The 11,636-nt window shown below is 32.4% G+C and overlaps 1 protein-coding gene and 1 pseudogene across 1 annotated transcript in view; one reads left to right on the forward strand and one right to left on the reverse strand.

Moving 5' to 3' along the window:
- Window positions 1-11,258, forward strand: part of CCAR1 (cell division cycle and apoptosis regulator 1) — a 40,732-nt gene extending 29,474 nt beyond the window's left edge. The window contains exons 15-22 of the mRNA XM_023537852.1: window positions 2,680-2,728; window positions 3,336-3,527; window positions 6,357-6,596; window positions 6,978-7,089; window positions 9,540-9,622; window positions 9,963-10,109; window positions 10,815-10,935; window positions 11,023-11,258. Of these exons, the coding sequence (XP_023393620.1) occupies window positions 2,680-2,728; window positions 3,336-3,527; window positions 6,357-6,596; window positions 6,978-7,089; window positions 9,540-9,622; window positions 9,963-10,109; window positions 10,815-10,935; window positions 11,023-11,243 (1,165 nt within the window). The 3' untranslated portion in view covers window positions 11,244-11,258. The remainder of the gene's footprint in view (window positions 1-2,679; window positions 2,729-3,335; window positions 3,528-6,356; window positions 6,597-6,977; window positions 7,090-9,539; window positions 9,623-9,962; window positions 10,110-10,814; window positions 10,936-11,022) is intronic.
- On the reverse strand, window positions 886-983 carry LOC111746842 (annotated as a pseudogene).
- Window positions 11,259-11,636: the final 378 nt, after the last annotated feature.

Raw genomic sequence — 11,636 nt, forward strand, 5'->3', positions numbered from 1 at the left:
CTTCTTTCTTCAAGAACGAGAAATGTAGCTTCCATTATACTTAATATATTTGCTTACTACAAGCTCAGTTGTCCAATGCACTCCATTTCCAATCTAGATACTTACTATACCCTCCTTATTCTACTTTGGTCCGACTCCCTACCCTCTGTTGTTTCTTTGTATGGATGCCCTCCTGGCTCTATTCGGGTTTCTTTACCTGGAAACTGGGCAGCTCATGTGCCTGGACCATTGTTGCTTTCCCTTCCTGCCAGCCTCCATCCCTTGTATAGACATCTGCTTTGCTTGGAGTTGTGCTTTAGAACTGAACTGTTCAGGACAGGAAGAGTAGAAAGAGGAGACAAGGAAGAACCAGTTCTTACTTTTTGATATTAGTGGCCATTGGTGTTCAAATCCTTTGTTGATTCATTTGGGTTGAAAAACAGTGATACTGTATTTCTTATCATTTTATTTTCACATATTCCCCTCATTTGCTATTTAAATACCCGGTGATACAGTTTTTAAATATATATACAGTTATTTCTCAGTATCCATTGTTTTCTCAATATCCATTGGGGGTTGGTTCCAGGATCCACACAGATAACGAAATCCACGGATGCTCAAGTCTCATATAAAATGGCGTACTCTTTGCATATAATCTGTATTTGCAGATAGGCTACAGCAGGGTATTGCTTCATTAGAGTGTATTCAGCATAATGCTTGGCACATAACAAATTTAAGTTTTGCTTTTTGGAAGTTTCTGGGATTTTTTTCCCCTGGAATATTTTTGATCCACAGTTGGTTGAATCTAGGGATACAAAACCTGCGGATGCAAAACTCATGGGGACAAAGGGCCTACTGTCGAAGGCAGAATTGGTGTTTGGTTCTTTTTTTTTTTCTTTTTTTTTTTTAAATATGAAACACTTCATGAATTTTCATCATCCTTATGCAGGGGCCATGAGGATGTGTCGTTCTAATTTTGGTATATGTGCTACTGAAGCAAGTACTATTTTTGTTTGTCCAGTTTTCAATATAATAAATAGGTTTCCTGCCATCTTCAGATCGTTACATGTTTGTTTTTGAATATCATTAAGAATTTATGAATTTAATCATATTTAAATGAGTTTTAATTTTTTTTCAATTCTTATTATTGAAGCTCAGATTACCCTGTTTTTTTGCCAGTGGGTGAGAATATATTTACAGATACAGAATACTAATAGTACCATCATCAAGATTATTGCAGAAGTTAATATAAAAATATTCTTGTATTTTTTATCCCTATTTTCTCCTTAACCATTTTTATGTTATACAATTACATTGTTTTAGCATATAGCAGTACATACTGTACTCTCATTTAATCCTCATTTAATCTTGGTTCTACAAGTAAGTATCTAATGCCTACCACTAAGCCTTTTGTCATTGTTTCTGAAGCTCATCTCTCATTGTCTCTGGCTTCTCTCACTTAGCATAATGTTTTCAAGGTTCAGCTATGTTGTAGCATGTATAATGTTCCATTGTGTGTATATACATTTTATTTATCCATTCATCTGTTGATGGACACTTGGATTGTTTTCACCTCTCAGCTATTGTGGATATTGCTATAAATAAGCAAGTGTTCTTAAATAATATATTTTTGTATTCTGCTCCCTTGCTTGTGCTTTAAGGAATTTTGTTATCTCATACTGAACCTTGTTGCTGTCTCAATATTAGCCTTTTTTTTCTTCAATTGTTTTCATTTGATTTTTAAATTTTCCCGATTTCTGTTCTCTTAAGGTATTTATTTGCTTTTGTATTGTTTCCAGTTTTACTCTTAAATTTCTGAAACTTATTTTTCCTAATTGTTTCCTGAATGCTAGCACCTTATTTTTTATTCATATTCTTCTTTCATGCCTTGGAACAATTTCTTAATGTCTTTTAGCACACTTTAAAATAGAAGTTAGAATTTTTATCTGTCTTTTACTCACTTTCATTGCCTGTAGGGATGTAATTCTGCTCCTTGTTCTCTTTTTTTAAATAGTAACTTTGTGTGGAATTTGACCTCAGTACTTTTCTGTTGCTCATTTTATGTGAATTTAGTTTGCCTAAAATTGTATTGGAAGGGTGTTGCTTGGGATAGCTCTTCTTACTTCACAGAGCTCTGTTGTTTTGTCAAAAATATGGTGGCTTGCTTTCTGAGATTTCTATCTTCTCTTGCTCTCTATCGCTTTTATCTGGACCTTCTCTCATATCTCTGTTGTCACTGTCCTGCTCACTATTCGTTCTACTCCCAGAAGTTTCTCCTCGGTGTGGGGCCCTGTGCTGGAAGGATGCCCTGGTAAATCAGTTTTGCAAGTTCCTGGGGCTAGAATATTATAGGCCCTCGTAGGTGTTAACATGGACCCTTTATACACACTATTATTGGAGGTAGAACCTTGCCTAGTTTTAGCTGCTACTGTTATACTGACCTGCCACACTTTCCAGGGAATGCCTATTGATTTACTGTTTTTTTTCCTATTGATTATTTTGTGATTTTCCTCCTCTTAGATCCGTCAGACCACCACTCCATTGCCTCTTTCTACTTTCTCCCCAACACAGACACCAGTAACACATAGATCTTTTAGTTCTTGTGGCTTTTTCCTACTCATTTGTACATTGGGGATTATGGAGATATCTTGTTACCTTGTTTTGTTGTGAATGTACATGGATTTTGGTTTTTGTATCTAGATTTCTGTCTCTCTTTAATGTGAAGATTCAGGAAGATCCAGAAATTATGGTACCACCATTTTCTCAGAATTCCCTTGTTTATATAACATTTACATAGGTTTTTCTTTTTTCCTCTTTAGAAGGCAGTTTCTTATGCTGGGAAATCTAAAGAAAATTAAGAGCCATAAAAATTATTATCCTCTTTAGTCAGTTTGACCACTTCTCCCTTCTCAGCTTTATGGTTGGTATAATCACCAAAAGGAGTCACATGAATTTTTTCTTTACGTGGTATACATTAGATTACAGTTGACCATTGAAAAACGCTGGAGATAGGGGTGCGAACACCTGCTCAGTCAGAAGTTTAAATGCAACTTTTGGCTCCCCCAAAATTAACTACCCTCTGTATCTGTGGGAGATTAGTTCCAGGAAGCACTGCGGATTCCAAAATCCACGAGTGCTTAGGTCTCCTATATAAAATAGGTTAGATGAATGCATACAGTCGGCCCTTTGCATTCGTAGACTTGCAGCCACAGATCAAAAACATTGCAGGTACTTATTGAAAAAAATGTTCATATAAGTGGACCTGTGAAGTTCAAACTTGTATTGATCAAGGGTCAACTGTATGTACATATTATACATGGAGGTTTAACCTTTACTTAAAATTTCAAATAATCTAGGAAGAAGAAAGAAAACGTCAAGAAGAAATGGAACGCCAGCGTCGAGAAAGAAGATATATTTTGCCTGACGAACCAGCCATTATTGTACATCCAAATTGGGCTGCAAAAAGTGGCAAGTTTGATTGTAGCATCATGTCTTTGAGTGTACTTTTGGACTACAGATTAGAGGATAATAAAGAACATTCATTTGAGGTAATGTTTTAACTTTGAATTGGGAACTAAATGAAGGCCACACATTTTGATTGGGTAATATATATCTTAAGTTTCTTTGAGTGCCTCTTTCATTGTTTCTGTTTTTTGTTTATTTTTATTTTTTTATTTTTTTCCTTGCAATTTCTTTGGTGGGGGCGACTGACTCCTACAGACTCACTTTTGCTGATTGCCTTCTGTGGTATGATTTAAATGTTCCTCTGGCCTCTATTTCCTGTAAATGGATAGTTGAATCTAAAGTCTTAATCAGGTTCAGATTCAATTATATTTTTTTTCATAAGACTACTTCACACGTAGTAATGTGTTCTTTTAGCAGAATATCAGGAGATATATGATACATAATGTTTAATTGCCTCTCTTAGAAGTGAGATAATAGTTTATTACTTTAGAATTAAAATACAAATTAATGGGCTCAAAAAATTTTGTGATTGATTGAATTATAAGGTAAAATAATTGATGTTTATTTTTTCAACACGAATCTGTTTTTTGTACTATTTTAAAGGAGCTTTACAACATATAGCTTGGCATTTTCCAAAAACAATTGAAGACTTTTATCCCTAAATAAATGATTGCTTTATTTTTTGAATAAAACAATGTAAACTATCCCAGCATATTAATTTTGTAATAACTTGTATAAAATTATACTTATGTTTAATTATTGTATCTTAGTGACATATCTCACTTTTTTAAGTTTATAAATTATGTTGCAAACATTAGTCATACTTACTTGACCCAAGAAGTCATTGACTATCAAATGATAAAATGAAAATGAAATAAAGTACTTAGACTAGAGAGTTGCAAACAGAGGATTCCTGGCAGTTAGAACATGTAAGATGCATGCAAATGTCTTGATATAAAATATGTTACAAGTATTACAAGTCTTAAATATTTACAATTTTTGATACATTAATGCCAGTAAGGTAGTATCTTTAAACATTATATACTATATGATTTTATTTGTATTACCAGTTGCCATGAATTTAACTTGGTGGTATCTACCATGTAGTAGTCATTCAGGATTTAAGTATATGAAAAAAAATACTCTCTGGTATTACTTACTGCTTGTAAAGTATATACTGTATATTTGACCGACGCTATAGGAGGATCTCAAATTAATGCTGCTGTGGTGGAAACAAAACGATTTCAAAACAGCCTTTTGCTAACAAAATGATTCTTTATTTTTTTCTTCCCCACCTAACATATCCCCTTCATTAGTTTCCTTCTAACCTATCATTAGGATGCAGAAGTTATTTTTTTTTCCCCTCTTTAATTCCCCCTCCTCTCCCACTTCCACCCCTGACCTATGGATGTTGCTGTTTCTCCTTAAGAACTGGATCTCGAAGATGGGGCGTCCCCTCCCACACGCTCACAGTGTGCAACCGGGGCCTGGCGCACCCGGGCCTGGCACCCTCGGCATACTCGGGGGGGCCTGGTGCACCCAGGCTACGGTCTGTGGCTCCACCTGGGGCACGAACCTAGGACCTTCTGGGTGTAAAGCAGACGTGCTAACCACTACACTATGGAGTCACCCCCTGAATGCAGAAGTTATTTTGATACATGAGTTAAAAAAAATCTTTAAGAAAAAGCTTATATTATTAACATTATAAATTTGGGGCTGATTTAATTAATGCTAGATGTATCTTTGTCTTTCAGTGCTTGTACATGAAAAGACGCAGAATTAATTCTGCTCTTCTAGTTACTGTTCTAGATTTCTTCCATTCTAACATTTTAACTACTGCTTTTTATCTCTAGGTAATAAAAAACTCTAAAGAAAAGATATTCCTCTTGCAATTTATTTATGCAGATTTTGTTTAGTTTATATTAATGGTTAAGATAAAGTGAAATTTTTAACATCTTTAATGGTCTTTTTACTGATAATAGATTTTTTTTATTTAAAATGTGTAAAGACAACATGAATTGAAGAAAAATAAATTATAACATCAGTTATAACATGAATATATTGTATTATTCTTTACGATGGGGAAAACAGTCTGTTTTACCAAATACACTGAACAGATTGCCAAAGATTATGTATTTTACATTTCATGTTAATCTGTGGAAAGCAGTTAACCTTAGAAATATTTACATAGAAAATTTCAAGTATAATTTTAGGTTCATGAGTATGTTAACAGTCATTATCCATGGATCCTTGCATAGTAATAATGATAATGTGTGCCTCCTACTCAAAATTTTGAATTGGTTTCCCCTGCCCAAATCTCTTCTAATATCTATATTGACATTTCCCTGCTACCTTCAGGTCACTTTTCAAATGTCACCTGATTAAAGAGGTCTTCTCTGATTACTTTCTTGTTACTTTCTATGCTTTCATCCTGCTTGTTTTCTTATAATTTGTTGTTGATTTGGTATATCATACTTTTCCCCACTATATTGTTAGCTCATAAGAGTCAGGATTTTTATCTACTTTCTTCACTGCTATAACAGTGCGTAGAACAGTCCCTGGTTCTAGACATTTCATTAAAACTATTAAATAAATAAAGTACATTTACCATAAAGATTACTTTGTGTAAGGTAGTAGAAATATTTTTTTCTGCTGATTTTCATATTTTCTATAGTACAGTGTATTTTTCATAATATTTGACCAAAAGTATACAAAACATAGTATTTATATCTGCAGAAGGAATTTTGAGGATTTTGAGGCTTCTGAATATCATTGACATCAGTTATTATAAATTTGTTGTTTTCACGTTGTTAGATATTGCAAATTATTATATGATAAATTACCAATTGTCCTGGATTATTTTCACTGTTTCTATTAAAGATGTTTGGGTTACTGTTGGTCTCTTTTCATAGGTGTCATTGTTTGCAGAACTTTTCAATGAAATGCTTCAAAGAGATTTTGGTGTCAGAATATACAAATCATTATTATCTCTTCCTGAGAAAGAGGACAAAAAAGAAAAGGAAAAGAAAAGTAAAAAAGATGAGAGAAAAGATAAAAAAGAAGAAAGAGATGATGAAACTGATGAGCCAAAACCCAAACGGAGAAAATCAGGCGATGATAAAGATAAAAAAGAAGATAGAGATGAAAGGAAGGTCCGTAATTATCTGTGACCAGCAACCTAATTTAGAAGTTTTTGATTAGTCTTGTAGAGTGTAACTAATAGTGAATAGTGAAACATAAAGGCCAAACTAAAAGGTTTTAGTGTATTAGAATTTAAGTCTTTGAATTAAAGCCCATGTGAAAATCTATAACTAGTTTTATGGTAAATTTTTTTTAGTTTAAGCCGCACAGCACGATGATTTGATTTACATATATTGTGAACGGCAGTTTACTCTCAAAGAGTATTATTGTTACAATAAACTTATAATGTGATTCTATTTCAACTAAATTTGGTGGATTTAGTTGTTTTTGAGTTTTGTCATTTAATGTTTGGTGAGATACCTTGCTTAATTTTAAGACATTTTAAATTACAGAAAGATGATAAAAGAAAAGATGATTCTAAAGATGATGATGAAACTGAAGAAGATAATAATCAGGATGAGTATGATCCAATGGAAGCTGAAGAAGCTGAGGATGAAGAAGATGGTATGGTTCAAATTTATTTCTTAGGATGAAAATACATTTTTTTGTTTAGTGACTTTGTATCACTGAAGTCTATACTTTTAATATTTTTTGTTTTTTGAATAGAAATAGTAAAATATTCTGTTAAATAATTGTTTTTTTTTTTAGGTAACAGAATTAAGACATGTTTAATTTTATCATGTGTCCCATTTGTAATTAATACTTACCCAACTTGGGGAAAGAAATTTCCCTGAACATGGTGCTTAATAATAAATACCCATCTACCTATCATTCAGATTACTTTGCTTGCAGTAGATAACTTCGCCGGTCATAGATGCCAGCCATAAAATACCGATAAAGTTCCACTGCATACTTGTCAGTTTTCTGGGGTTTTTAAAATAGTTTATTGAGGTTGCAGTACATAACCACAAAACTCACCTATTTGAAGTATACAATTTAATAATTCTTAGTAACTATAGAATTGTGAAATCATTACCACAATCTAGCTTTACAATATTTGCCTATTTTCTTTTTTTAGTAAAAGTTTTATTGACATATAATTCACATACCATACAGTTAACATATTTAATTAAAAGTATACAACCCAGTGGTTTTTAATATTGACAGAGTTGTACAGCCATCACCATAACCAATTTTAGAATATTTTCACTACCTCAAAAAGAAACCCTGTACTCATTAGCAGTCACTCCCATTTCCCCACAACCTCTTCAGTTCTAGACAACCATTAGCTTTTTGTCTCTATAGATATTCTGGACATTTCATATAAATGGAATCATACAACACGTGATCTTTTGTGACTGGCTGCTTTTCACTTAGCATAATGTCATCCAGGTGCATGCATGTTTTTAGCATGTATAGTCTCTTTAATATGAAGTGTTTTCTATATTTTTACTGTTCAAGTACAACTTCTTACCTAAAGCGGTCTTTTCTAGAGTGTCCCAAGATATTAACAGGTGTAAGCTTAATAAAGCGTACTAGAGCCAAATAAATTTGGGAAACTTAGGTTAAGCAAAGGTCTGCATGTTTACCACAGAATTTTTTAGCTGCTTAGCTGCTTACATATATCGTAGATATATGTAACGTTTAGATATATGTATGAAATGTAGATATGTGTATGAAATGTTTATGAATACGCTTTGTAGTATCTCAAAGACTTTAATATTTGCATATGATTCATGAAAGGATTATGTATTAGTTTACTAGGGCTCCTATAAAAAGTTCCTCAGTCTGGGTGGCTTAAACAATAGAAATTTATTGTCTCAGTTCTAGAGACCAAAAGTCTGAGATCAAAGAGTCTCTGGTGGGGTTGGTTCCTTCTAAGAGCTGTGAGGGAAGGATCTGTTCCAGAAACCTCTCCTTGGCTTATAGATGGCCATCTTCACCCTGTATCTTCACGTCATCTTCTATCAGCATATCTGTGTCCAAATTTCCTTTTTTTGTAAAGACACCAGTCATTGGATTAGAGCTCATCCTAATTACCTCCTTTTAACTTGTTTACCTCTGTATAGACCCTTTCTCCAAATAAGGTAACATTTTGAGGTACTAGGGAGGGTTAGTGCTTCAGCATATGAATTTTAGGGGATATAATTTAGCCCTTAGCAGATTAATTCTTTAATATTAGCCCCATAACAATTTGGTAATGGTGGTTGACTTGAAGGTGATGGCTGAGAGGTCTTGGAAACCTGAGTAGCCTAGGGAAAAGTAAAAGAAAGAACTTTGCATTTTGCCAGTTGCTTTCTTGTATTTTGAATTTTGCACAAGTTGTATTATATTTTCATAAAAACAAAATATAGTATTCTAATCTAGAAAATAAAGTTAATGTCATGACTTGTATAAATTGTCAAGTATTCTTTTTGATATTTGATTTTTATTAAGACAACTAAAGTATGGATTTCAAGTCATATCTTCCACAGTTACAGATTTACCTTACTGTACTAATTTTTTTTAAAGAATAATTTATCCATCTTTCATCATGAGAAACATGTTAGTGTTAGCACATCTAGCACATCTTTTAGGCCTTCTTAATTATCTCAAGAACATCTTAATTTCTCATGTAGTATTATTTTGCAATAATCTGTAGTCAGTTTTACTCTGTTGGCTGTTTTTCCTTTTAGCTTTTAGAAAGTATACTTTGCTGTTTTGTTTAAATTTGTATTATAATTTTCAACATTATTTATAAAATTCATTTTTTGCACTATGTCCTTCAGGTATTTATGGAATAAGGTGTTTAATTTGATTCAGTAAAGTCAAGTTTTTCTTCCCTCTAGTCTCTTAATAAATTTCTTCCTAGTCTTATAATTGTTAATTGTTTTTTATAAAATCCAGATCTTTTATTCATATGATATTTCTTTGCTAATGTGTCTTTTGGAATCTAATCAGTAATAGAGTATTTTTGGTTTCTGGTAATCAAAGGTCTATATTAAGGAGTTTTTTGCTTCTGTTGTATTTTATAGATCGAGATGAGGAAGAAATAAACAAACGAGATGACAAAAGAGACATCAACAGGTACTGCAAGGAGAGGCCCTCTAAAGATAAGGTACTTATTGAATCATTTATTTTTTTAAATGTGATAATTTTCCTTTTTTACATAATCTAGACTTACTATTAAACATAACACAGTTATGAAGTTTATTGATCCTTGTATATCTATATATCACCGCTCAGAGCAAAATTCAGTTGTATTTTGATGTTTGCGGTTATGTCGGATGACCAGTGTGTCTTATTCCTTTCTCCCATACACATAAACCATAACAACTTATTTGAGCTAAAATGAGACAAAGGTCTTTTCAGATTTTTGCTATTATATGGACATATTCTCAGTTTCTCACTTTTCGGGGGTAAAAATTATATACTATTATCTTTCACATTTTCTTTAGGAAAAAGAAAAGACTCAGATGATCACAATTAACAGAGATCTGTTAATGGCATTTGTTTATTTTGATCAAAGCCATTGTGGTTACCTTCTTGAAAAGGATTTGGAAGAAATACTTTATACTCTTGGACTACATCTTTCTCGGGCTCAGGTAATCTGTCTTGTGAATATTTAAAACAAAAAATATTTTTAAGTAACTTTTTAATCTCTGACTTTGTGAAATATAAAAGCAATATAGTATATACATACTGTATAGTATAGTGTATATATACTAAATATAATTGCAATACTGTCAAGCAGTTCTGAAATGTATAAAGTGAAAAAGTTAAAAGTCTCTCCCTTTAGTTCCCCTCTTCTAGTATCTTTTTGTAAGCAGCTCATATATGATAGTTCTAGTCTTATAAACAACACATTCTATACATAGTGATAGATAACTTTTATCATTTAGCAATCTATCATGGCATCATTCTACCATGAAAATAGAGACCTATCCACTTTGTTCTTTTTATGACTGCATAGTATTCTGTGGTATAGATGTTCCATAATTACCTTAACTAGTCCCAGTTGCTGGGTGGTTTTTATTTTTTACAATTACAAACTGTGCATCTTCATATATATACTTAAATGTATGTATTAGTGTTTCTGTCTATGTTGGACTTGATTTAACAAAAGTTTTTTTCAAATGATAATTTGGATTTTAGGTTTATGAAGAAGACAGTTTAAAGGTTAATTGCTCTAACTTAGTGGGAGTGAATACCTTAGAAAACAGATGCCACTGATATTCATCATACAGTTGTTCAAAGAGAGTCAAAACTTATTTTCATCTTTTTTATTTGTTTACTTGCTTATATAACAGGTAAAGAAGCTTCTTAATAAAGTAGTACTTCGTGAATCTTGCTTTTACCGGAAACTAACAGACACCTCAAAAGATGAAGAAAACCATGAAGAGTCTGAAGCATTACATGAAGATATGCTAGGTTTGCATATGTTATTTTAAGATTGTGCCATTATATAATAGTATTATTAAGAAAAAATAATAAAATATGACATCTTTTATATTATAGGAAACAGGTTATTACTTCCAACACCAACAGTGAAACAGGAATCCAAGGATGTGGAAGAAAATGTTGGCCTGATTGTGTATAATGGTGCAATGGTAGATGTAGGAAGCCTCTTGCAAAAATTGGAAAAGAGTGAAAAAGTAAGAGCTGAAGTAGAACAGAAGCTACAGTTACTAGAAGAAAAAACAGGTAAAGAACAGAATGGGATATGTCAGTACTTTTAACACTCTATTGGGATGCATATGTGTATACATACACATATGTACCTGTGCATATGGGCATACTTATATCCATGTGTTTTAGTCTAGGCCACAAATTGTAACTTTACTTTTGACCATTTCTGTTAAAGGTTAGAAATTGCTTAGCTTTATAAGAATTAATCTTAGATCTTCATGTGCATTCTCAGATTTTTTTGTTGTTCTATTTTATCCTTTTAATCCTCTTAGTTTTTACCAATTTCTGCTACTTTCTCGAGTTTGTACCATCATCTTAACTGTAGAACCTGGATTTAGATGTAATTCTTAGCTAAAACATCATTTAAATGAAGTGAGTATTGCAGTGTACTTTAATAATTATTGAAATTGACATTTGTGACCATTTTAAAGGATTATTTTTTT

This window comes from Pteropus vampyrus, unplaced genomic scaffold (assembly GCF_000151845.1).
Source record: "Pteropus vampyrus isolate Shadow unplaced genomic scaffold, Pvam_2.0 Scaffold202, whole genome shotgun sequence".
Classification (NCBI taxonomy): Eukaryota; Metazoa; Chordata; class Mammalia; order Chiroptera; family Pteropodidae; genus Pteropus; species Pteropus vampyrus.